The sequence below is a fragment of the Mixophyes fleayi genome, chromosome 1, assembly GCF_038048845.1.
Source record: "Mixophyes fleayi isolate aMixFle1 chromosome 1, aMixFle1.hap1, whole genome shotgun sequence".
Lineage (NCBI taxonomy): Eukaryota > Metazoa > Chordata > Amphibia > Anura > Limnodynastidae > Mixophyes > Mixophyes fleayi.
In genome coordinates this window covers 103,499,397-103,527,117 of record NC_134402.1, presented here as the reverse complement: position 1 = coordinate 103,527,117, position 27,721 = coordinate 103,499,397, and the positions used below count along the sequence as shown (strand labels likewise).

The following is a 27,721-nucleotide window of genomic DNA, read 5'->3' as shown; positions in this document are numbered from 1 at the left end:
GCCACCTTGTGGCAAATGCAACATAACACATTTTGTATCCAGTCATTTTTGTTTTATTTTTCACTGTAATCTAAAGTAAATATTAAACATTCTTAATAATGAAATAGATTAATTACAGAAATGACTACACATACTATGTAACAATTTATAGTGTAAATTCAATCTTTCTAAAAATTGATTTGTTAATGGCAAATACTTATGATAGTAATATTATTGTGCAAGTTAAGGAAAATCCTTATCCTGTGCCATAAAATAAAGACAAGAAATTTACATTGCAGCAGTTGATTTTTCACAACAAGGATCACTTAATAGCAAGGGTAAAATAAGATCATCATTCCAGTTGTATCAAACTCTAGAAAGAGGTGTAATTTTTCATTCTGCAAACTTTATCCAAAAACTTATTAAACCTTGTGACATCAAGTGCAAAGGACCTACAAACAGCTTCCTTTCTTGTAGTTGGCTCTGGATGTTAGTGCTAACAGAAGCTGGTGAACCATTTGTGTTATAACACTATTATATAGGATGCCGATCACATTCGCCCCAGTATAAAATGTTAGTTCTATATAAAGTAACACCAACTCATTTTAAAACCAATCTGCATGCTGGTGCTATGTAAATAAATAATAATCACTTTTTCCTGCAACTGATTTTCAAATGAACAGCAGATACTGCAGAACATGGCTGTACCCTAACTATTTGACATAATACTTATCTAGAGATCGCTAAACAAAACGGCTCACTAGATAATTGGGCTATTTTATGTATTACAGGAGGACAGGACACAGTAATGTCTTTCCTGTATACACATCACACACAGGATCTGACATATCTCCCCATACACTAAGCATGAAGACTTTTTAAAGTCCCTTAAAGCTTCTTTTGTTCTATATCAAAAAGTCTACCAGTTTAATGGCTGTTTTTATTACTGTCACATCATCTATGGCAGCAAAACTAACCCAAGAAAATAAGCCAAAATAAGCTTTGATTGTCAGGATAAGAGGTTGTATCTTGCACCGCAATGTCTAACTTAACACTCTGTGGGTACTGCACACAGCTTTCTCACAGTTCCAGAAATACCTGGGTTCAGTGTACTTGCCACAATGTTATGCCTTATATTAATTATAAGAGCCAATACAAAAAGTATAGAATTACCTTTGAATGTGTGATGGAGATCGTATCCACCCAAACACGCCACCCACCCCATTCATATTTCACAGCATGGTAAAGGAGGATGCGAAAGATGGCATACACCATTTCTGTAATCTTCTGCTCCTCTGTGTTCTTGGGGTTAAAATAGCACAGTGACAACATCCACTCCTGCCACACAGAGCACTGCAGCAAGCTCCTGCAAGGACACAACGGAAGATATGACACACCAAAAACAGCTTCAGATTTAAAATTGTATAAAACATTAAAAAAAAAACAAACACCTCATTTATTACTATTAAAACATTAGTCAAATTAGATTAGTTTCAAACAGTGTTCTGACATCATCAGAAGCCTCATCAACCATCCATTATCCCATTGTGATCAGGGTTGAGGAAGTAATGAACATTGATGTACTTTCTGTACCCAAACCAATACCTATCTACAGGAAAACCAGCACTGCCCCCCAAACATATCTGAGCCACACACCTTCTGTTTTCTCTGCTGTTATTAAAGAGTTTTATCATGTCCGAAAGGAACATCCGCCTGACTTCCATCACTTCTTGAGACTGAGGAGAGTTCCGCAAGAGTGAAGCTATAACTTTAAGAATCACTAGGAAACAAGAAATGATAGAATGTTTCATACTCGATGATCCAGTGGCAGGGTAGTCAAATAAACCATTAGCAGACATGTTAATAGTGGGAGAATCTACTGTTTTATATTACAGTACAGTCAAATATCTAATCCACAACTATGTCACTGATCCCATCACTGCTACACTGCTGTGACAATGTGCATTCAGGACGGCACATACATAATTGCATAGAGATGAACGGACCAGAATCCTGCAGCATTTGACTTTCTGTTGTCTCTCATTGCATTCTATTTGGAATTCAACCAGTGAAATCTCTTCTATGCACAATTGGTGGAAAACACAACATGCTATATACAGTATGTTATATGATATTTGGATAATACATATTAGTCTCAGCTTTAGCTGACAGAGTCACAAAAAGAACAACGTAAATACATAGATATGTTAAATATTATATTCCGCGAAGAAAAAAGAAAACACTACGTAAGCAGGTCAGTTTTCATTTCTATCTGATTCACGTCAGTCGCAGTCATCTAATGAGTAACTCATGAATGACAGTCTGATTAAATATCCAAGGAAAGAGAACACTATATAGAAGCTCATCTATAATTACACCCACTCCTCATTTATTTCTCTGTGCATACTAGTGGATTCTGCTGTACTTTTATTATGATCCATAAATCATTATTATTTCTTAAAAGCAAACCAACATTTCTTCAAAAAAAAAAGTGTTTCATCTGAGCTAGATGCGAAAAACTTTGACCACTAGTCAATATTTGCATCTATTGGTAGCAATGAAGACTCCAAGAAGAATGGCAGGCTGCCTGCAGGTAGTGAATCATAGGAAGTGTCAGAGTCTGCACAGAGCTGAGCTGTCAGTCCATCAGACGGATGCTTTCTCTATGCAAACACATGGGGATTCAGGTGTAAGAAAACGTCTATCACATAACACGCTGATTCATTCCAAGCACCATCTGTTAAACAAATCCTGCAAACAAGACTATATTGCCAAGGAAGACCGTCTATACCAAGAGGGCAAGGGGATTTATTATCTCCACTGCTAGAGTGTTTGCAGCATACAAATCAGGGTCATAAATAATCCTGGATAGGTCTAGAATTGGCAGCTAGGGTGGATAAAACCCAATAAGGCAATCCCATATAAGTGTTCTCCAAACTGGTGTTGTGTAACGACATGGGCATGTCACCAACAATGGCTGCGCAGCTAATCTATTACATTCCTTTCTACTAGAGTCCACTCACTACGGCCAGAAACAGCCTTCTTTCCTGGAAACTTGTCATTTTCTGTCCTGCAATCCTAGCACATCTGAATACAATACCAACCTCAAGTAGCACGCGTTAATGCACTCCAACCTGAAAATGTTTTTTCTTTATTATGTCTAGAACAAGGGTATGTACATGATAGACAGTATATTGTTATCTCACTATAAAGATTATGGGGCAGATTAAATTAGCGACAAGGTGTTTCTGTGCCAACATTGGCAATTACGGAACAGAAATATATGCTTAATTTTGCTTGCACATCTATGAGCAAAAATAATCAAAGATTTTATACATAACATCCCGGTGAGACACCAGTCACAAGGTCCCTACAAAACCTTGCTGCTAATTAAATCAGCCTCTATGAAGGAGCTGTGTGCACCACATATTCAAACCTGTGACCACAATTACATGACACCCATATCCACATTATGTTGTACCTTACCATTAAGGAACACCCCAAGTTATTGTATTGTGAGAATTATTACACCTGAAGACTGACCGGGTATTCTGGAAGGGAATGAAGGCACTAGAGGGGGAAACATACAATGGCACCGCAACTTCCCAACTTAATCATGAGTTCTGCAAGTCATTTTATTAGTACCTCCATGGAAACTAGTATTGTATATTTTAATACCTTATTTTTTTCAACTCCCTTTTATATTTCTCTATTGTAAATATGAGAAGAGTGCCTTGACTACCACAAGAATGACTCATTAAAACACATACAACCTAAACATACTAGCTTATTAGTATACAGAGTCTGATCTGCAGTTTATCTGTACAATTCATGATGCATTTGTAAATTGTATTTTTGAGAACAATTTAGCATTTAGCTTTGTATACATGTCTTCTATATGTCACAATAACATAACTATATGTTTCAAGCTTGCATTTTGACCCATCTGACAGCTCCTCTAGTACATGATAACATGGATATTAATACTTGTAGGCATCCACTCCTACCTTATTAGCACATTGGTTCTATCATCATCTATTTATAAAGCACCACTAATTCCGCAGCGCTGTACAGAGAACTCCCTCACATCAGTCTCTGCCCCATTGGAGCTTACAGTCTAAATTCCCTAACACACAGACAGACAAGGGTCAATTTGATAGCAGCCAATTAACCTACCAGTATGTTTTTGCAGTATGAGAGAAAACTGGAGCACCTGGAGGAAACCCACGCAAAACACGGGGAGAACATACAAACTCCACACAGATAAGGCCATGGTCGGGAATGGAACTCATGACCCCAGTGCTGTGAGACAGAAGTGCTAACCACTATGCCTCCATGCTCGTTTTAGCATTTTGCTAAACTATTCTATTTCTTTTTTATTTATTTTTTACAAGTGTTAATTAAGGGATTGTCCAATGACATCTGCGACCACATGTATTTCTCTGTGTATAAACAATAACCATACTTACAAGGATTTTGGATTTTGACAGATGAGTCCGGGTCAGCATGCTGCTTATGTATCACCTGAGTGCTAATTTGTTCTATGAGAATCTGAAACAAATTATTAATATGTAAAATGTAAAAAGAGTTGTGACTGAGGATTTGAACAGTTACTTACCAGAAAGTCATTCTTCATATGGTTTGTGCCCCACCCCTGCATAAGTGTGTTAACATAAAGCATGGTGCGAAGCTTCCCTTTCTAGGGTATTGGGTATTGTAAGAACAATGACCCATCCCTTCCCCTTGTACAAAGAGTTCACATTGGAAAAAACCTCTATATTTTAGTGGAAAATCGCAACATTAATGTCCCAAGACAAGAGGGATACATTAATACCCACATTAGCCGGAAGCAGAAACAAGCAAACTGCTGCATGAGAAACCTGTCCACAGCCTGCACAAAATGTCACTGGTGACAACAGCCATTTATAGGACAGGAACAGTTCAGCCGTCTGTTTGGTAAATCAGACATCTAAAAACTGTAACAATGGATCTCCCAGCTCACATTTTGGCTACAAACGGGTGACCATATTCACGCAGAAAAGAACTAAAAACTAGCCCAAACCCTTCACATGACAACTATGAGGGACAACTACCAATCTATGTGCAGAACCCCAATGCAATATCATCATTTCTCGTATGACAGACATTTTGCACCTTTGGCATCTTAATTGATGCTTTAAATATTGCTTTAAAAAAGGTTCCGCATGCTGTCACATAGTTGGTCAGGCGTGTCATTCTAGACTTTACAATGTACGCAAAATGCTGCGCGCCAGACTCAAAAAATTGGATGCTCCCAACGAACACCTATTCCTGATCTATGGTTATCTACTGGGGTGGACAGTAAAAAGGTTTGGATGAGGATGGCACCAATGGTGCCTGCTGAGAACATACAATTACATGTATGGTGAAATCTAACAGGGACCCGACCACACAACTTGATCATGTTGCCAAACAAGGAAAAAACTTGCATTCGGCATTTTTACCTCAAAAAGTACATTGTATGTTGTGACTGTGATTGTTTTTGCCTCCAACATTAGCCTCTCAGCCAGGAGAGAGAACAATCCATGGGCCTGCATAACTTCAATTTTCCTCCTGTAACAGGAAAAAAAAAAAAGTTTGAGCACTAAAATACACATTTTTTCCATCTGGTGAACAAAGCACATAAAACCCGGATTATGGCAAGGTTTAGTAATAGTACTCTCCCATAATACCCTCCCATCCACCCCCTCCAACCTCTGTATAGGGCTTTAGCAAGAAGCCCTGCTTGGAAAAGACGTTTTCCACCTAGTACAAAGGTCAACATTGGATGGAGTCAGCTGTACGGGCAAGTCCACCGCCTAAATATTTCCATACCAGATTGGTGAAAGTTGAGGGGGGAGGGGGGGGGTCTTATTGCAATGCTGCAGGATACAATGGGAAGGGTCCTGCAGCATCACTGATCCGTCTCATGCAGCACTTACCAAAGAGAATACAAACTGAAGAGAGAACACCTGCTATTAACTAAGTTATACAGGACAAAATAGATTAATCTCAGCAACACTCTGAAGTGCCGAGACAGGTAACACACCCTGCTCTGTATAAATGATTTCCCTCTAAGATGATGCTCCTACAGTTAATAACAAGGTGTTAAACAGTGGATGCACGGAATAAACGACTGTTCAGGATTTAAGCAAATACTAAGGATTTTTTTTTACCAAGATTCAGCTTCTGCCGAACCCTAGGGATTAGGCCAACTGAATCCAGATTTTTCTATGAATTTAGAGTGCAGCACAGTTATCACTTCTTGAACATGAAAGACATAAAACACGTTAGTGACAAAGGGAAAATCCTTAAAGTGGTCCTGGCAAGTGTCACTTACTGAATTCAACTATTGTCCTACTTATCAATATAGGCTGAGAACAGTCTATATCACCACTGAAGAGCTATGAGGCACTGCCAGCTCTCTGTGCAATGTCATCAATGTTATTGCTACCAAGCATGCAAAAAACATTTAGGCATCTCCTGCTGCATTTTAATAAGTTAAAGATCTGATTAAGTTGGGTCGCAGGTGTGCACCTAGTTAACACCATACTGATTATACAACTAAGCATTCAATTTATGAATGCTGTGGTCAATTACAGGTAACTTCCAAACGGTTTATTTTGAACAGTGTTCCCTGTAATGTATTTAAGGATTTTTTTTAAGCTATAGGTTTCTATAGTTGTAGGCAGTTGTACTGCCAAATGACATGTGTATATTTACATTTTCATGAAATTTGTAGAATAAAATATTACTAAACTAGCTGAATGGTTTATTATCCCAGTGTTTACGTTTTGTTATTGTACGAACACTGCATAATGATTACAGTGTATTGATCCTTATGGGTACTGCCTCCACTGCATTGTGCTTTAAAGTGCCAATATACAGTAAACACTACCAAGATTCTAACCAGGAAAAGTGATAGCCATTTGTATAGAATGACCAATAACTGACTGGCTGCTATGGATTACATAGATTTATACACAGCATTTTGTGCTTCATATGCACAATCCATAGTTTTTTTTTTTGGGAGATGGGAGGTACAGAGGTATGAAAATCTTTCCACTCTTTTTCACCTATTAAGTGTTTTATTGCACAATAACAAGACTTTTTGTCTACTACATGTGACACGGGCACCCTTATGGTGATGTACACACGGACAACTTCTTGTTGTATAAACAGTACTTTTAGTGTTCAATCAGGAGAGTTGGCAAGTATGATGTGAATACATTTTCCAATGCTATTTCAGCCAGTATATTACTGTGGAGGCACATTGCACATCATCTAGAAGTTCTAACCCAATTACCTCTCAGTTTACCTGTTGACCTAGCTAATTAACATGGGCTGCCAGCTAATTAACGCAGACATCATTCTGATTGCAATCCAAATCTAAACTGCACCACATAACAATGGACAGTTGAGACAAATAATAAGTACATTAGCTAACACAAGCAAAATGACTTGTGCTGTCCTGTTAATTTCACCCAATATGGCAATAATCTTTCTATTTCTAAGACATACCATATTGCAGGTAATAGCAATGGCAAAATGTACCTTATAAAATGAAATAATAATACACAATATACTGATGCTCTGGTGTATATACTTAAACTGTGCTAAGGATTAAAAAGTACATTAAACTGTGAGAAATGGGTTATGAATAAAAAGTTCAGTCCAGTAGCACCCCATTTCATGACCATTACATTTACACGTCGCATATATGACAGCCGAGGGATCCCTCACATGAAAATTCTGTGATTGCCCCTACAATATTTGTTCCCCATATTTATATTAATAATTACAATATTAGAAAGCAGTTACACTTACTTTGGTGACAAGTGCATCAAAAAGTATCCCAGGACTTTTAACGACTGAACTCTTATTCCTTCACTCTTTGATGCCAGTAGCTTATAAACCACCCTGTTAAATATAAAAGAAAGGTGGACACGGGGGAAGAGAAAAAAAAACATTTTAATGATAGATTATTTTAAATACTGATAAAACTAAAAGCTGTATACAATTGTTTGGCACCTTAAACCATTTCTTTGATCAAAAGCTGGAATCATGGAACTTGGGTGCTCAGACATCAGTGCCACAAGTAACTGCAGAACATCCATCAAGTTGTCATCCTACAGAGAGGGAGAAATTGAAAACAAATTGTGAACAGATACACACAATGATAAAATATTGCTCAATCCTAGTAACCTCTTGTACAAAATAAAAGGCAATTAATAGAAAACAAATCCACCATCTTCGCCAAAAAATATGAAAAATGATCACTCTGATAGGAGATTCAACAATATATCGGTTATATCCTAAACTCTATTGCAAAGCAGGACTTGAAAAACAGTGCCACCATGTGGCCAAACTGCAAAGCCAGTTTATGGAAAAACAACTAGAAAACAATTAACTCACCTCATGGACGGTCAGCAGGAAATTTAGAATTGCCTGCAATTCATCTTCTTTCACTCCATAATCCTAAAGAACAAACATCAAAAGAACTTAATGCAGGTTTTTAGCATGTAACAGAGAGCTAGATAACAAAGTGCTGCTATGGCAATAGAGGCTGCCATAGTATAGGCTGAATTCATGAATGCAGAAAGCGGATTAGTAATCCACTGGCTATGTTCATATTGTGGTATCAGATCACAACCTTATTGCTCATGAGGTTTCATATGGAACTCCAATATTTCCATACAGTGCACAGCACTTGGCAGCTTGCCACTTATGCTGCCACCATCATCCATGACAAAGGAAAGTATAATGCAACAATTTTAAATGAAATCTCTCCACAGCCATAGCATACTAAGAGGTTACTTTCACCAATGTATTTTGGTTGATAACAATGAGTACACCAAAGCATGAAGGTTTGTCGTGCATTTACTAGGATTCTATTCAAGTAATGAAAGGAAAATACACCAGAAAGGATGAACACTGCAGAATGCCGCAAAGCCCATCACAGTCCATCTACACATTAGTTAATAGATGGGAGTGGGACAATAGGATTCAATGCAGTTCATTTTATATGCTTTCTTTGACCCAAGTTTGACATACACCTTTCTCAACTTGCTGATATCAATCTAGTTTAGGAAGCCAAAACAGAAGCATTTAGCCTCATTGTCACAATATTTAATGAATAATGCATTAGCACCTGAGTGTAGAAGATAGTGATGGACAACAGGTGGCCTAGACATGTGGCCCTTCAATTCTTCACCTGTGACCCTTAGCACTTTCTGAAGCTCTGCTGTCACAAATTGTTTTTGTTTTTTAGCTTGCAATACTTTTAAAATGCCGTGATATGTTATTACTTAAGTGTCTTTTTGTTTGATTACATGTACTGTTTTAACTTCTTATGGAGATAACTGAAGGTTATAGGGCCATCCAATGCAATCCCAGAAGCGTATCAAGTTGCCCATCATTGGTTTAAGACCATGATTGTTGTCACAGTTGTCGTGCAACAGGGAAATCCTGTGTATCCCATAGAAAACAGCAGGTCAATAAGTTTGCTTCTGAAAGCTACACTGTCTAGAAAAGGTAGCTTTTATAAAGGTTAGTGACACCAGCCTAGAACCAGTCTTACGTCCAATTTGGACATGACCGAAATGGACTAATTTATTTGTTCAACACATCGGACAATGAATGCCCACACTAAAATAGCAGTTAATGCCCCAATGCATTCTTCATCAGTCCTTAGTCAACATCTGACTATTTCTGTTCAGAAAAAGTGGGACCAGCAGATTGATTTAATCCACACACTGCACTTGCAGCTAGCTAGGCCAAAACAGCTTAATTGGCTATCAAAATCACTTGTATGGGCGCTTTATTGAAACCTTATTTTTCTGGACAAATGTTGTATAAAATATAGATGATGCTGGAGAGCTCAACTGTTCCATGTCTTAATCCTATGACAAAACACAACACATTGTATAGAAAATAAAGCAAATAGGGGGGAAAAAAAACTTCAAGTTTTTCTAATTCCCAAACATGATCAGATTATTACCTTCATCACCAACTGCTTTATAAAAATGAGCAAGAAAGCTCTAAGTGACAGTATCTCCTTCTGGTTAGGTCGAGGTCCATCTTGGGTTACAAACACAGAAAGACAAACTCAAATTAAATAGTTATTACATACAGTATGTTTGCTACTAAGAATCACTAATATTACACAGTCTCAACTTTAAGATACAAGGCAAGTCTATGCACCAAAATATGCATTGTGTCAAATCATATATACACATACATTTATCATTACAGAACCCTGCTAATTATTTGACTGAATACAAAACTCAACATACCCAATCCTTTAGGGATGATGCCACTGCGGTCCTGGGGATTAACAACCCAATAGAAATATTTCAGAGTGTGCATCACAAGGAGCACGGTCCCAATTCTTCGCACCGCATTGTATATGTTAACTGTGCTGATGAAGTCAGTGGACATGTAGGTGTACAAAGCCAACTGTACCTACAAACAGCAAAAAACGATGATATCCAGTTTAAAAAAAAAAACTAAAAATACAAGGTACTACTACTGCGATTTAAACAATGAAATATGTTCTAAGTTCTAAGTCTTGGAGAGGAAAAAGGAAGGGGAGAAAATATTATGCATTTTCTTTTAATCAAGGTTACAAAAATGTTTATCTCCCATTTTTTTCCCCATTTCGACCCGTGTGCTTACTACAAACTCTAAATCCTATATTGTTGTTACTTGTTCCTAGAGCGGCTTTGAGAAAGGAGGAGTAGACCTCTGTAAACCTGTCTTGGAGGATGCTATATACTAGGGACATATGCATATTTGCTGGAGCTGCACTAAAGCCTCCAAAATATATAATGATCAACTCACAAGCGAGTCAGCATACTGAACATGTAGCTAGGCTAGTAAAACCACTGTAAGCTCAGCGCTATAATCAGCAGCTGGCTGGGTGTACAAAGGTGGCTGCTGGGTGTCTGAATATGGCTGCCATCATAAAGCTTTCCTTTATCCTGGACTAAGGTGTGAAAAGAGGAGTGTCTGGATAGAGTATATAGAATCCTGCAGGACAGGAAGTGTCCACTGTAAGCTAGAATTGGGTATGGAGGCAATTCTAGCTAGCTAGCTAGCTATAAGACAGGGGTGAGGAACAAAGAACACGACTGACTAAAAAGCAGGGGACACTGTCCAGGTCACATCCCTGCAGCAGCAAAGAATGAACTTGCACCAGCAGGTCACACCAAAATTTGCACCAAGAGATTAAAGCCGCAACCCTGCATCCAAGGTATCCCACACCCTACGGCAAACCTGCCTCTTATCATAATAGCTTTGATCGGGCACCCGCAGTTCAGTTTATAAAAATGTTATACAACCGTCTGGGTGTGAACTTTTACATATATAGGGGTAGGGGTGGGCTGCAGGAACTTCCAAGCCCAAATAACATGTAAGTCTTGCTCAGAATAACTACATATTAATAGTTAATCAAGTTAAAGAATTTATTAACAAAACTGTGCCCTACATAAGCATAAAACAAAAATGGTTTTCCAAAATCGCATTCCTTTGAAAGGATAAAGTAATTAAGGAGTATTTTTGGAGAACTTCAGTGTATGTTGAAAGTTTGGTTTAATTGCAGGCAAACTGCTTTACATATTAAATTGTGTTTTATTAGGGTCAGAGCAATATGAATAGCAATCATTCTTCAGAACAGAAAACAAATGGATGTGCAGGAGAATAGAAGACGGCTCTATAATAACCTGCAACCAATCAGAGCAATAGAATATTAGCTGCTGCTACTAACGCCGTAAATAAATGGGGCCAGCCTAGCTTGGTGGCCCAGCACAGGTCGGATTACAATGGGGCTGATAGGTCAACACGCCTCCCGCCTCATCCGCCCATCCAATCAGGGCACACCCCCTAGGCTTCATGTGTAGCACTGCCGTTTGAGAGAGGTGCCCAGAAGCTATAGCAGAGGGACATATTTTCCTAATGATGGCCCAGATAGCAGCACATTCTACTTTAGCTCAGCCATCTCGCACATGTTCATATGTAGGCAAGGTTGACGAGTCGAGCCTACCCTAACTGGGTACAGCATTCAGTAGTGATATCTGGCTCCTACTAAACGTGTGGTAAGAGTGTGGTGTCACAGGCACTTCTATATTAAACAAAGATAAAACAACCTACTTGTTTACGTGAAGGCTGCTTTTCTACTCCAAAAGATAATGATATGATCTTTGGCATTTTGAAAAAAAAAAAAAAAAAAAGAAAAGGTTTTAGCACTAACCTTTGCTGATGTATGAATCCATATTGCTGGGTTAAGTAGAATGTGGTCACACAACTGTTTCAATAAAGGAACTCCATTATGCAGAGTGCTCAGGTATTTTGAAAATGCCAGGCTAAGTTCTAGGACTGTTATAGTGACATGTGTTTTGGAAGACTGCAGAGAGACAAAGGGTGAGGAGAAAAATAATGAATTCCATTTAATAAGAATGTTGTATCCTATTTAAATGACAAACTGCTCATTTTCCAAAACAGATACAGTGATTTCAAATTAAAGGGCATGTCAACATTATTTAAAAACCCTAATCTCCACTTTCAGGCACTCATGTCGGGAACATACATCCTTCAGAGGCTGTAAACTGAGCACAGTTGCTATAGATGAGGAAGACAGGTTTGTGTTAGACATCCCTTTTAAGTAAGGTATACAGGTACATGTCACAATAATTGTTTTTCACATTGTACTTAATTTTTACAGGGCTGTGTGTACTAGTGAGAGATATTCTTCAGTTTTTTGTGCACAAACTTGCATACACAATACTTGGCTGGAGCAGCAAGTTCACCAATCAGCCACGTGACAACTAAAAGTAAACTTCTCAAATAAATCAAACCCATCGTTGAGGAGGCACAAAAAGTGTGCAATTATTATGATGTTACTGTGTCACTTGGAAAGCCTATGAAAATTAAATTCATAAACCAGATAATAAACTCTACATCTGTAAAATGGTCTGATTGGAAATGAATTTAAACAATCTAGCAGTGTAAGGATACATACACAACTAAGCAGCTTACATGTGTTTTATTCATGTAAAATAAAGAGATTTGCAATAATAATCCATCGGTACAGTGTTGATTTATCACAGGAAATCAGCATTCAATAACAGAGTGCATTTCAATGCATTAGAAATTCATAGGTGGGTAGGGAGCCCTAATACACACATTAGGAGCTCACCATGCCCCGTGAACTCACCTTCTCAAGACTATACCCTATTACAAGGAAGCCTTTTGAAGAGAGCATCTGTTCTTGCATAGCGAGAGAGTTTTTCAGCAACTCCAAAATGAAGGCCAAAAGAGTGGAACTTAAGAGTACAAAAAAAAAAAAGTTATTAAAAACATGTTAAAAAAAACAAAAAAAAACACAACTTTCAAGTCGGAAAGCACAGTTCAATATTAACCTATGAATCAGCTTATTAGTACTGGAGAAGGCATTGAGGAAGCAGAACTATACCCAATTACGGTAAAGTATATTAACCTTGCATTGCCTTTATAAAGGAAACAATACTAAAAATATCGTTCTTATAAGGTTCTATACAATTTTCAGCAATAAAACATTAACATACAGCATTTCTATCATTAGCAGCCTATGAAGCCATTGCAATATTAGCAACAATAAAATTAGGGCATAGAAAACTAAATACACAGAGCAAATGTAGAAATTGATCAAGATCACGTTGATCAGCAGTGGTTTTACAGAAGGTTTTAATAGTGCAGAGCAGTGAAATAAATCTGTATCTAAGAGACATATGAGATTTACAACACTAGCTGTATGACTTTACTATGATTTCTGTTATGCATGTACAGGGTCTGCTACAAGAATACACTTCTAATAAAATAAATATAACACTTTGTTTTATTTAATATAGATATGCAGAGAAAATATTAACTTATTATAAAACAAATACCTTTCCTAAATACTATTAGACATGTTCACTCACCAGACAGAAGTGTCAATGTGATCAGACCCGTATTGCTTATAGTCCAGCTGAGCAAAGAGAGGGAAGAGAACCTGCACTCCTCCAATGGAATGCATAGCACTCTGAATGGAGTGCGTTAAAACAGCTTTCACATCCTTGGAAATAAATATAAAAATGCAGGTTACAATTAGAAGTAGCTGAAAGTTACAGATTGTAAAGCTTAAAGCTGTCACAAAAAGGGAGCCATAGCTAATATATATATATATATACACATACAAAACTTCTAGGGCCTGATTCATTAAGGAAAGTAAGGCTTTAAGCAAGTTCTCTCCTGGACAAAACCATATTACAATGCAAGGGGTGCAAATTAGTTTATTATTTTACACATAAGTTAAATACTGGCTGATTTTTCCTGTAGCGCACAAATACTTAATAGCTTTATTTGTACACTGAAATTTAAAGTTAATCTAAAACATGCCCTATCTAACTATAAATCTGTCCCCACATTTTAAATTTACTTCCCCCTCCAACGCAAGATGGTTTTAACCAGGTGAAAGGTTACTAATTTTTTTTGCTTTTCTTTCCTCAATGAATCAGGCCCCTAGTCTTTAAGGGTGGATGCAATTTTCCGCAGAGTGCTCCGGAACAGTCGTGTGGGCACTCCCGCCCCACAGAGGTGCACATGAAAGTCTGCAATGTTGGTGTACCCTAGAAACTGGAAATGGACACTGTTGTCTGCAATGTATTTAACACATGTCAAAACACGAGTAAAAATACAAATAATGGAATGTGCATTTACAAATGTCTTCACTCTGCATTATTTGGCAATGCCGGGAGAGATCGGTTTGAAGACAAGTGTATATGCAAGCACTTCTGCCAGCTACGTTAATAACATACAAAATCGGGACAAGAGGAGTTAAAAACAATGCACTGCTGTGCAAAAACATGTTAAAATGCGAATATGTACTGTTTCATTCGGAAAAAAAATCCCCTGCCCCATTTTTTTTTTTATTTAAGTCCTTTAACCCTGGCACACCGCAGGAAGCTGTACCTGGAGCATCAGGGCATGGGGTGAGTGCACAAATATCGAGGCGTTATCTTTCGGAGAGGACTCCAGGCAGAGCTGAGCGTCTGTAGCTCTTGGGTTGTATGTGAATGCAATGGAACTGGACAGCTTGCCATCATACAACAACAACTTGTGGTGTTCTGCCAGAAAGAGGTCACTTTCGGTCTTGAATTTAAATGTACCCTGCAAATAGGGAAAAGGCTTGTTTTCAGACCAGTGAAATGTATACATGTCTGTAAGAATAATCCACTAATACTATATAACACACACACACACACACACACACATATTTATATAGCAAATAAAGACATGAAAAGAAATAAAATCCTTTAGGAAACATTGGGAGTCAATTAAAAGTAAATGCTTTGCTGTATAGAATAATACATTACCTTGTAGGACGGGCCCAACTGATAAATTGCAAAAATCTGCGCGGCATTAAGGGCTTCGCTGAATAGGTATACAGAAGCCATTTGTCCACAAAATACTCTGTTAGCATCAGCGGTTTCGGAGGAGCCCAAGAAACACTTGTCAAAAGTCTGAAGAAGAAAGTTAATATACATTTCAAAGAACCCAGAAAACAAACATCAATACAGACACAAAATAATGATTTGCAGATCACAATCATACAAAAAAGCAATAAGAAAGAGAATTAGTTCTCAACTTTGCTTAAAAGACCAATGAATTCCATGAGAAACCTAAAATATATTGAAACAGGACTTTGGAAGAGTTTTAGTGGTCTTTGTTATGTCAATGCATGCTTCATCTGGGGCATTCAGGTTTTACAGGTTACAAATGATTTATTTTAGATTATACTTCTCTCCGCCCTCCATTCCATTAATAGCTCTGTTATCATAATTCTATGGACAGGCATGTCACTCATTTTAAAGTCCCAAACATCTTTAATTAGTCAGGCACAAGTCAGTAAAGCGGTATATCGAGTCACTTTTTAAAAGCACAATTTTGTGTACGCTATTCCTAAATGTTTATTACTACAAAAAAAAAAAAAAGTGTCTGTACCCTCTGGATTGTTTTTAGTTACATTAAGAAATATACTACCGTGTCAAGTATGTATAGCAGTCACTGATGCTTTGCTTTGACTTGCATATCATGTGTACATTTTGCTTATTGTGCAGACCTTGCCTAATTATCAGAGAAACCTGTGCTTTACTTATTTGTTTCTATATCCCCCACCCATTAGCATTTCCTAGCTTTAAAGGATCATTTACACAAGCTTTTTCTTGAGCTGCAATCCAAACTAAGTAGCATAACTTCGTTATCCTGCAGTTCTCTCCAATTCTCCAAGGTGCAGAGACCACTGGGGACCTCTGTGCTGCCTATGGCGCAACACGGCCACCCCACCTGACCACGCGCAAACCCCCCCCCCCCCCCTTCCCAAGGAAAAAAGTGGATTCTTGCATTATGATCGCTACTGCTCAGACCAGATCAAAATATCTCACCACAGCAAGATAAATAGGCTGTTGTTAATAATTAAAAAGATTTTTAGATCATTCAATTATAATAGCCAAAATGATACTGTATGCCAGTACAATATTAGCCGATTGTATTTGCCACTTTAGTTATAATTTTTGTTCTTGAACATGACTTGTAAATATGGATGCAAGTGTTGTCCTTAGCAATAGGCTTCAATAAAGTTCAGCACTGAAATAATTATATGAGGTTCAGCTTGCTCACTTATCTCCTCTGCTTTACCGGGCTTCCAACCATGGTCTGTAAATATCCTGCTTTCCCTTTAACATAGTCTATGTGCAAATTCCATATGCCTCAAGATGGATCACTGCAGAGGAGTAACTTGTGTGACCAGCACAAGACTGTACACATTCACTGTGTTGGATGCACATATTATAATATTTCTGTCTCTACACCTCTTTCTAATAATTTTATGAATTATGTGTTAAAAAACATGCTGTGTATTAGAAAATGTAAAACTGTTCCAGTCACAGGCCTTAATATGTATAGAAAGCAGACAAAGTGATACAACTGCAGCCAATTAACTCACGTCACTTGTATTGACGAGCCAGGTTATCTCGCCATATGAAGCTAGTTCACCATTTACATAACATCGCAGTTCACTGTTCTTCCATCGATTGTAAATGTGGACGATGGAAACCATATACCACTAAGACAAAATAATGAAGAGACCGTTTGCAAACAAACATTAGCACCACAAAACTGATTTTAGGAACAGGTAATTTCTGCAATAAATACTTTATACACCTTATAGATCTCTATCCTTAGTAAAAAGCAACGGGGGGCATTCCTAGAACTTGTTGAACAAGGAAAATATGGTGTTGTCAATAGGAACAACATTATACCTACTGCATTTTAGAAAGTAAAAAGTAAACATTTGCTTGTTTGTGACAGGATTTTACATGTTTACAAAGTTAGCCACATGCATTAGAAGTTTTACTACATCCAAACCACTAATGAGACAATGTGATATAATAATAAAAACAATGGTTTTTCTTACTGAACAAGTTTAACATGAAAGGTTGCATGTGTCATTTGCTACTTCCATTAACAAAGGAGTCAAGCTGCATGCCAAGTATTTACATAGACATCTGCTAGGTAAGAAGGTACGTACTATGCTTTAAAGTATACATACTCGTTTAGAACTTTTAACTATCCAACTAATGTTTTGCAAAAGGACGCTATATCAGGCATCAGTCTTCTGTAGGCCTCTTGCCCAATATTGCAGCATGTGAGGCCAGAATAAGGGCTACAATAAAGTTTCACTTTTCAATGGACTATTAAACCTAAGATACAAGTTGTCTTATCTAAAATGCCTACTATTAACAGACACAAAACCAAATCTAATAACTCCCAAAGCTTGTTTGGCAGGAAAGTGGTGGGAGTCACCAACGGGAAAGTGACTATCGCCGGTTTGGCAGAACTGTGATACCTCGGACATTCTATTTACGTTTGCTACTTAGGGAATCAAATTAGACACACTGGGCAAAAAATTAATTAAACCAGCCACAGCCATTACTTGGGGACAAAATAAACTGCATGCAGGTGCTGCCAGCAGGAGTATCTACTACTAACACCAGTGTGTCCTGAACGTACTCTTTACATTACAAGCACATAACAGGGATCACCAATAGGTAGGAAACTAGAACAATGAATGCTCTATCCCGCATATCTTTCCTTCTGATAAGCTCCTAAAAATCGTTTCTAAATATTTGTGAATGTTTTAACTAGCTCATATAGGCAAGACAACTTGTGTGTTAGGTTTAGTGGCCCATTAATATACAAGTAAAGTATTTTCCTACGAAGAGATTTTATGTTAACTTTGAAAACTTTCTACAAAATCTTGTATTCCCTAAATATTTAATTTAATTTCCAAATTCCTTGACAACTCTGCTGCCGGGCTCACTTATTTCCAATTCTTTGAGCTGCATACTTGGTGCTTTCATCATTCACACTGACAAACAGTCACAGACCTACTTGAGCGATTTGTGTATCTGTCTATCTCACTCTTCTGGCACCCAATATTGCACTTAGTGCACACTCACAGCCAAGTCTATGCTGTAAATAGATCATCACTTCTCCGTGCTCATCCTCCTGGACCTCACTGCTGCGTTCCCTCTTCCATATTCAGTTAGTTAGGACCCTCATCCCTTATTTACTGCCTAATTTTTCCATTTTTATTCATAATGTTATGGGGATGCTACCACTCAAACACTAAATAGATATATTTAATGTACAAAGGAACAGTTGTGGTTATTTTATTTGTGGTCCACAAAAGAATATTAAACACTTTTTTTTTTTATTGATATGCTCTATAAACAAATTACTGTGAGAACATTAAAATTAAAATATTCCCTATAAAAGAATAGCAAAAAAGTTGTACAAGATAGAGAATAGTGAATAAACTACAGTGTAATACTGTAACAGTTGCTGTTTTAATTAATATTTCAGTATAATTTAATTTATATAAATAATTACATAGATTAACTATATACTGAAATAAAAAAATATATACTTTGTCGTGAACATAGAGAACTTACAGTTATAAGGGATAAATCATAACTGCAGTGTAAATATCTTATATCAACTTAATCCATTGATAAGTTTAGCTAAAGTGTAAAATGTGACGACAGAAAGTCTGTTATATTCGGATTTGCACATTCCAGTGTGAGAAGATAACCATGTCACCTGTAGCAGCTTCATAGGGCTTTTGCTGTGAGATATATCCTGACACAAGTTAGTTTTTGGACCCCTGAGTAGACTTTGTTGGGCCGGTCACAGCTGGACATCCTTGCAGCCCAAAGCAGAATTTTCAAGGCCTATACAGGTATATAGAAATATGAGCTTCAAAAGGAAAATGTCTTCATAGTTCATGTTTTGGGAAATCTGGGTGCTACTCCATTCTGAGAAGCAGAAATCACACCAGGGTTGTGAATGACAGGTACGGGTGGTATCAGTAAACATCTAAAATCACATACCTTTTCCAAAGATATGTCACATTGTCAAAATGTCATCATGTTTGGTATCAAAAGATGGACAAAGTCATAAGAGATTTATTAATAATTAAATTGGGTCTGTGTGACGCTCCACAGAAAAGTTAGGTCAAATAGCAGAATTGGGTAGTAAATCAGGCAACATGCAAATGTTGATTGAAAAAAGTATGACAGACCCAACCCTTGGGGGCGGAGACAGGTGGGGAAGTGTCAGACTTGTTGGGAAAATCAATCCACGTTGATAAGCTTTCCATCTTCCTTGCCAATTTAACATGGCACAGAGTATGCAATTCATGTAAGTGACACTCTGAATGTAACCCCTTTTATTTTAAACCGTTTTGCTTGTGCATGTTATCTCAATCTATTGTTTATTAATAATTTTTTATATCTATATGCCCTGTACTTTTGTTTATTAAATCTATCATTTAATGTGTTATGTCCTTGATACTCTAACGAATCCATTAACCTGTTAAGAATAAATAGCTCGACCAAATTAACACTTTGAATGCCAATGTGTGATTTGTTAATACATTTGATTAACAAGCTGTGTGTGCTTGCATTTACATTTGTGTAACAGTCTGGAGGTGTGAAGAGTTAACCCTTTGCTTGCTGGTGTGGGTCTTGCTAGTCTGTGAGCAGCTAGAAGCCTTGTGTGCCAGTATATTGGGGTACTATTGCCCATATTCAATAGGTGGTAGCAAACCTGAAGTGTGTGAGGTGTGAGCGCTGTTTAGGGGCGAGTCAGTAGGTCTATAACCTGTGCGATAGGTAAAGAGAGACTGCGGGCTGGAATTGTGTGACCTCATACAGCAAACACCCCAAAGTCAAGGCAGCTGGGAGCGTGTTCGTGACATACTGCAATAAAAAATAATACAATTCCTTTGTTCACCACAAATAAAATAACCACAACTGATCCTTTGTACACTAAAATTGAACAAAGATCCTAAGGGCTTACTCAGACTTGCGATTTGAGCGCTTACTAATATCTTGTTCCAAACTGAACATGATAGCAAGTAAAGTGGTGTCAAAACGCAATTTTGGATTGTATTGGTCAGCGTAGTGGGGGGAAAATTTTTTCCAAACAAATCACATCATCAGTTCACATGAGCTGCGAGTAAAGACACCACAGCTAAGTATACTTTTATGGTGTACACATGTGATGGCATTTGTAAGAACACGACAAAACCTTTTTCTACGCTTATCTGATGCATTTAGAATACACATGTTAATGTAGGTATAAACATTTATATAAATCGAGTTCTGAAGTAATTGCTTCCAAATATGTGAGTTATGTCATTACTTTCTATTTCATTAGGAAGACAGAGTATTATAAAGGTATTATGCACTGTAAATGATTATGGATATCTGAAATCACCTCAGACTTATGTGACCTGTATAAAAAAAACACACTGCTTACAGCCACGTAACTCCATATCTAAATTCTCCTTATATTATAAAGTATGGGGTATATTATTCCATTTATAATCTGTTTGAAAACCTGATGGATTTTTGAGTGCCACACAAGGGTTAAAAAAACGAAAGTCTAAGCACATCCTAAGGCCTCAAGTATTGCCCCTCACTGTGAAATATGACAAAAAAAAAAATCTGCCATATTAATGCATGAATACAATACTACAAACAATTTAACCCATCGTCTACTAACCCAATCAATGTAACTTATATCAGACTGGTCATCCTTAAGAGGACCTTAAATGGCACTCCGTTCACACAAAAACCCAAGACATTTCTCAGTGGGATCGAATCTTCACTGACACAATGTATGTAGGGGTTGGCATTGGTGTCCTAACACAGTCTACCTACAGAAAAATTCTGTTGCTTGCTTTTGATCCATGGTATTTTTTTTTTATTTTTTTTTTGTTATACCAAAACGTAAAACTGGTTAGGAAATCTTAAGCACACAAAAAAAGACCAATATAAAAGATAATTAACAAAAACTATTCGCACCTTCTGTGGCTTGAAATCAAACTTCACGCAGTGCTGGAACCCTTTTCCTTTGGACTTTATGGATGTGACAATTAAACAACCACCAACAAAATGAGCAGAATAGCCAAGTCCTTTGTTTGTTCTGAAACTAAAAAAAAAAAAAAAAAGGAATAGAATAGTGAGTGATAACGAATATTTTTTATACAATTTCAATCAGGACTGGGAGAAATTCAGCTTTGCTAATGACCAGAAGCAGGGCACACTGAGCCCCATAAGCTGTTCAACCAAAGCCAACTGTCCAATTTAGCTATTATACAGGTATAGATCCTGTCAGAGGAGTCAGTATTTTGGGTTACACACATCAGTAAATAAATTACTAACAAAGCATAAATTCTGCTCCTACATAGAATGGGCAGTACCTTGCAGCCACATATTTTCACAGTACCTTATATCCTAGAAAACACACATCTGCAAATGTATCTTACTCAAACTTGTCATGCAATGGCCAGAATGCAGATCTTTTATATACACCTCTAACCCACCCCAACAGTGCACAAAGCTTTTATTTCTAAAATGAGATATAAGATCCAATAGCAGCATGTATCTGACTAATATACATTACCAGAAGAGACCAGGTTTGTTTTTATCCCAAAATAACCTACATTATAAATTAAATTCTGAACACAAATAAACCTAACTGTAGCCGCAAGTTTGGAAGCCAATCCCATCACCCTTCACTTAATATGTCTGTAACACCATCCCCCTCTCACAAGCTCAGGCCGCAGAGTAGAAGGAAGTACCACACTCACCAATATAAATATGGTTTTGCCTTGTCCACATTGATGTTGTTTACTGGATCCATCCTTAGCCAAGTGTGAAACGTGAATCCATTCTGATATGGCCATTTAGCTATTGGAGGTAAGGCAATGGCCTAAATATAAAATTAAATTATTCATATTATTATTAATAAAGATTTGTGAGGCGTCACAGTGCTCCGAAGTGCCATACAGTAGAGAAAACAGTACATAGAAAAAACAGGGCCATACAAGGTAGACAAAATAAGAAGATTTTTGTACCTAAAATCTCTTTCTCCGATTCCATCTGGGGGACTGCTACCATGGGGTTGTATGAGGGCGCATGGAGTTAGCACTTAAATAGTTAACAACTAAGTTTGCTGCTGCTCCCGTCTAGAACCGCACAGACCGCAGTAATCCTAAAGTCCCAAGAAAAGGGCTCAACACCACAACTAACCATAGAACAGCAATAGGGAGGGAAAGCAGAAACGAAGAAAGATTTAATGCAAGTACAAAAATCTTCTTTGCTCCTTCATCCACTCTGGGGGACACTGCTACCAAGGGGACCTTCTAAAGTAGCCACTAGGGGTGGGAAATCTCTGGTCTACTAGCCCACAAGACACTGCGACCGAAACTGGCATCCGCAGACTGAATAAATGTTGAACTGGTAAAACCTTGTGAACGGAGGACCAGGTCGCCGCCCTAACCAGCTGGTCTGCAGATGCTTCATGGCGAGCAGCCCAGGAAGCTCCCACCGCACAGGTAGAGTGCACAGTGAGAACCTGAGGCACAGGTAGATTTCTACACACATAAGCAAGCTTAATCATAGATCTGAGCTGACGAACAGTGGTCTGCTTGGTGGACGGACAACCTCTCCTATGAAGTTCGTAAAGAACAAAAAGAAAAAAAAAGTCAGCCCTGCAGCCAGCAGAAGTCCTGTCCACATAAACCCGTAAAGCCCGGACAACGTCCAGAAAGAAGGCGCAATCCCTTCTCTAAAGGCCAGAAACACGATCTCATGATTTAAATAAAAAACAGGAAACACCCTAGGCAAGAAAGTAGGTACGGTCCTATGAACCGTCCTATTCTCATGGAACACCAGATAAAGAACCTTATGGGACAAGACTCCAAGCTCCGACACGCGTTGAGTAGATCCAGGTTTGAATGGAGACCGCTGAAGAACCTCAATAATGGTTCAAATCCCACAGGGCAAACAATGTTGTGTTAATATATATAACAGAATAATCCCCACAATAGAAGAATCTCAACAATAAGTTGATAACTATGTAAAGGAATTCGTAAATATTCTATTTGCACAGATATGTGTAAGGAAAAAACAGATGTGAGGTACTCAACCCTCCAGAACCAGGTCTAGGGCAGAGTACCCGCAGATAGAAAGCAACCTGTCAGACAGACACAGCCTACTGCTGATAGAGAGCAGCCTGTCAGTCACACACAGTATACAGTTGATCAGTGTCTGAGGTAAAACTGCTCAGGAGATTCTGCAACTGTCTACTGTCCAGTTCCGTAAATTGGCTTCAATGAACATACCAATTTGTGAAGGGGGAGCAGTCCTATAGGAAAATAACATGCTCCTCCTCAGTTTTTATATGTTATTATTTAAAAATAAACAGACAGGCCATAAACAATCAGACCACAGAGATAATAGATAGTATAATCACTATTGTTTTGACCCTGGCTAACGCCTCAAAACAGTATGGAAATCAATCTCTGAATACATTTAATAATATCTCAATCATTGACTGAACACTCAGTTAAAACACTGTCTCCATTAACTTCAGAGACTTCTATAATACAACTAAACAGTAGAAAATATAATATAATATATATATATATATATATATATATATATATATATATATATATATATATATATATATATATATATATATATATATATATATATATATATATATATATATCTATACACACACACACACACACACATACATACATACATATACATACACACATATACACACACACATACATTCTTCTCTCTATTACCACAAGGAACCTCATTAAACTAGCTATTCCCCAGTGGGGCACTTAGCTGCTGAGGACAGTGTCACACTGAGCACAGATGACCACCTGGTCTATTTGCCCCACAGATAATTTGACAGAACATTCTGAACAGGTATAAAATTCTGCACAAGAATTCTTGTTCTTATCAGACATTTCTCTCTCTTTTTAAAAAAATAAAAATACAGATTAGGCAACTTTCACAGAGAAAAATACAACAAAAGAATTACTAGTTCTGACTCTGGCTGTTCGCCTCAAAACAGGAATATAAATATCTGTGGTAATAATAATGTAAAAGTGTAAGATATTGTGAAAATTAAACTAAGTGCAGATAGAGTCTACTTATAACCCCATATGCCTTTTATAAACACGTATATATACACATAAACAAACATTTACATGTATGATATAGATATCTATATCTATCTATCTATATCTGCTGACTTATATCAAAAGAACTGGGGTACTTAGTGCAATTGTCAGTGAAGAGAAGTCAGCAGCAGATGGACTCTCCATTATTTCAATCAGGAGTCCTCTGAGGTAAACTCTAGCTGACTTTTCCCGCCGTTGGAGTGTACCAAATCAGCAGGGGGGGGGGGGGGGGGGTCTCCTTTACACTCCCAGCACTGGTGTTTTTTTTGCTTGGTTTTTTTTTTAATATATATATCCCCTATGGGGTACTTAGCTGACACAATGAGGAATTGTGAGGAGAAGCCAGCAGCAGTAGAACTCTCTGAGGTGCCTCCGACTGCGATAACAGGAAAAGAAGTGAATATCTCCCGCTCCGGAACATATCACTGTCAGACGGAGAATCTCTCACTCCCTGCTATCTGATGGTTCAAACGCCCAAAGGAAGCCTCTATCAGCCCAGGCTGCCGCACTGCGTTGTGCTCCTGTATCAATGCCCATTCGGAATCCTTCCTAGGGCTATGTGAGATCCAAGTCCCATCTCTGCCTCAGCAGGGCACTTGGCATCTCCCAACATGGCGGATCCTCAACTGAGTGCAGCGTCGGACCTGTTGGTACAGCGCAGTGACAGCCGCATAGCTCTGTCATTACCCGCAGTCTAAAGATTTTACTGCTGGTCTTTTTTTTTTTTTTTTTTTTTTTAAATAAAAACGGAACATAGTTCCATTAGAAACCTAAGCGGAAAAAAAATGTTATTCAACACTTATCCTCACCTAACATTACTAGAATAGAACAAGAAAAATAATAAAATCTAAAGTACTAAACACAGCCCAACTCCTTAGGCACTTAAACAAAACTGAGGTCTGTGGGGTTGCAGAGGGGAGGAGTCAGCAGCAAACTTGGTTAACTATTTAAGTGCCAACTCCATGCGCCCTCATACAACCCCATGGTAGCAGTGTTCCCCAGAGTGGATGAAGGAGAAAAATGCAGACATGAAAACAAAGGGAATGAAGAACCCGGCTTATTAGAGAGCTTACATTCTAAGTGGAACATTGCTCAGCTGAAACAAGTGGAGCGAGTGTGGCTTAGAGTGGAGATTGGGACAGTTAAACATTTTATCATTTCTCCAATACACATAGAACGCTTTATAAATTGTTTTGCTATACAGACATTAAACTGAAGTAACCATTAGTCAGCATACAATAAAAACCATGCAATACTCACATCATCTTTAGTGCCTGGGTGAAGATATTTTATGACAAGCTGTATGAGCCACACACAATCACTTAACCAACAGGTCACATTACTAAACACATACTAGTCAAAGATAACACTGCCTGTCACTGTCAGAACTTAATAGATCGTATATTCTTAGCTACATAAACCATCCCACACATTTAATAATCAGCACTTTCACAATCACAGAATATACAATGGTGCAGAGAGCCATTGCATAGGTGCACATTAGAGGAGTTCTTAAAAAAACACACTCTAATTACCAGCTTTGAACTATATAATAATACTGATAACCTCATGAAAAGTTATTTAAAGTAAAAAATGGATACACAAACTGCTCCATGCTACATGTGTCAGCTTTGTCTCCATAGACAAAGCTTATCATTATAATTGGAAACAAGTGTATTAAATCAAAGCTTTTAAATAAAAGGATAAACAGATGACATTGCTACAGTAACACACACGTTTGTGGCATTGTGGAATACAGAGTGATAATAAGGCAGAGCAGTCAAGGCACATCTTACTTACTGCAGCACTCTTTCCAGGAAAGTTGAAAAAGGCATCAGGACCATACTTCTGAGGCATGTACTTTAACACAGACAATAGCTTTACTGCATGTGGAGGCTAAAGAGAATGGATACAAATGCATGAAAATAAGTGTAATACGACTGTTAATGCTGCTCAATAAGGTTTCAACCTCAAAACTGTGGGTTTGAAAAAGTGGAGATGCTGCCTATAGCAACCAATCAGATTGTAGCTGTCATTTTGTAGAATGTACTAAGTAAATGATAACTAGAATCTGATTGGTTGCTATAAGCAACATCTCCACTATTTCAAACATGCAGTTTAGTAAATATACCCCCAAGTGATATCACCATAAGGGCTCAGTCACGACGATTTCTTTACAAAAATGTGCCCGTCAGAGGAACCAGTTCCCCTGTGACAACAACTCCTACAAGTTAACACTTTAAAGTGAGTGCAAAGTTAGGGCACGTGGCTCCGCTGCAGTAGCATGTCTCCGCGTTACGTTGCATGCACAAAGACAGGAACAAGATGCACAGGACAGTGGTGGACATGGATAAGTCCTATCTCCCACTGCAGCCTGAATTCTACATCAGTCCCACGCCACACAAATAAAACGTTACAGGGATCATTCGCTAAACTTTGATAATATTCACTTTTTATTTTTAGAAGTCACCCAAAGAAGTGATTAGATGTGTAGCGAGTTATGAAAGCATCTCCAGCAATGAATAATTGTTTCCTCAAGCTCATCAACAGATACCATTATCTAAGATGCGCTACATGCCCAAAGCCCCTAATTTCACCGTAACACCCATCTCAACTGAAGGATTCCATTTTACATTTCTACAACATTCCCCTTATGCCAGTTCCACCATGGGCACATGAATGTATGTATGTATGTATGTATGTATGTATGTATAAATATGGGAATTGCCACAATAAGTACAATCTGTAAATTTATGGATTTATATATTTTGCTCCCTTCATTTACTACATATGGTTTCAATGAGAATCTAAGCAAACTTTTTTTTTTTTCTTTAATTAAAAAAAGTATATATTCTGGGACCCAACATTTCAGTAGAGTAATTTTAACCATCAGAATCTTAAAATCACTTTGGACTAAATATAATTACTGGATTTGTATTGTCGTTTAAATTTGTTGTACCAGGCTGCCAGAAACCGACCATAAGTACTTAATCCCTTACATTTGTAACTACATTAATGCAGAGAAGAAAACTAATAAGCATATGCGATATAATGACAGTGGGCCTGATTCATTAAGGATCTAAACTT

The 27,721-nt window shown here is 37.8% G+C and overlaps 1 protein-coding gene across 1 annotated transcript in view; it reads right to left on the bottom strand.

Annotated features, from left to right (window-relative positions):
* LRBA (LPS responsive beige-like anchor protein) overlaps positions 1-27,721 on the bottom strand; it is a 478,343-nt gene that overhangs the window by 419,194 nt on the left and 31,428 nt on the right. Inside the window, exons 4-21 of the mRNA XM_075198883.1 lie at positions 26,435-26,530; positions 22,235-22,356; positions 21,447-21,573; positions 17,018-17,137; positions 15,390-15,536; positions 14,986-15,183; positions 13,956-14,089; positions 13,211-13,319; positions 12,248-12,400; positions 10,293-10,461; positions 9,998-10,077; positions 8,413-8,475; positions 8,029-8,126; positions 7,825-7,917; positions 5,463-5,571; positions 4,449-4,530; positions 1,636-1,759; positions 1,153-1,345 (exon numbers count right to left, since the gene is read on the bottom strand). Coding sequence (XP_075054984.1) covers positions 1,153-1,345; positions 1,636-1,759; positions 4,449-4,530; positions 5,463-5,571; positions 7,825-7,917; positions 8,029-8,126; positions 8,413-8,475; positions 9,998-10,077; positions 10,293-10,461; positions 12,248-12,400; positions 13,211-13,319; positions 13,956-14,089; positions 14,986-15,183; positions 15,390-15,536; positions 17,018-17,137; positions 21,447-21,573; positions 22,235-22,356; positions 26,435-26,530 — 2,217 coding nt within the window. The remainder of the gene's footprint in view (positions 1-1,152; positions 1,346-1,635; positions 1,760-4,448; positions 4,531-5,462; positions 5,572-7,824; positions 7,918-8,028; positions 8,127-8,412; positions 8,476-9,997; positions 10,078-10,292; positions 10,462-12,247; positions 12,401-13,210; positions 13,320-13,955; positions 14,090-14,985; positions 15,184-15,389; positions 15,537-17,017; positions 17,138-21,446; positions 21,574-22,234; positions 22,357-26,434; positions 26,531-27,721) is intronic.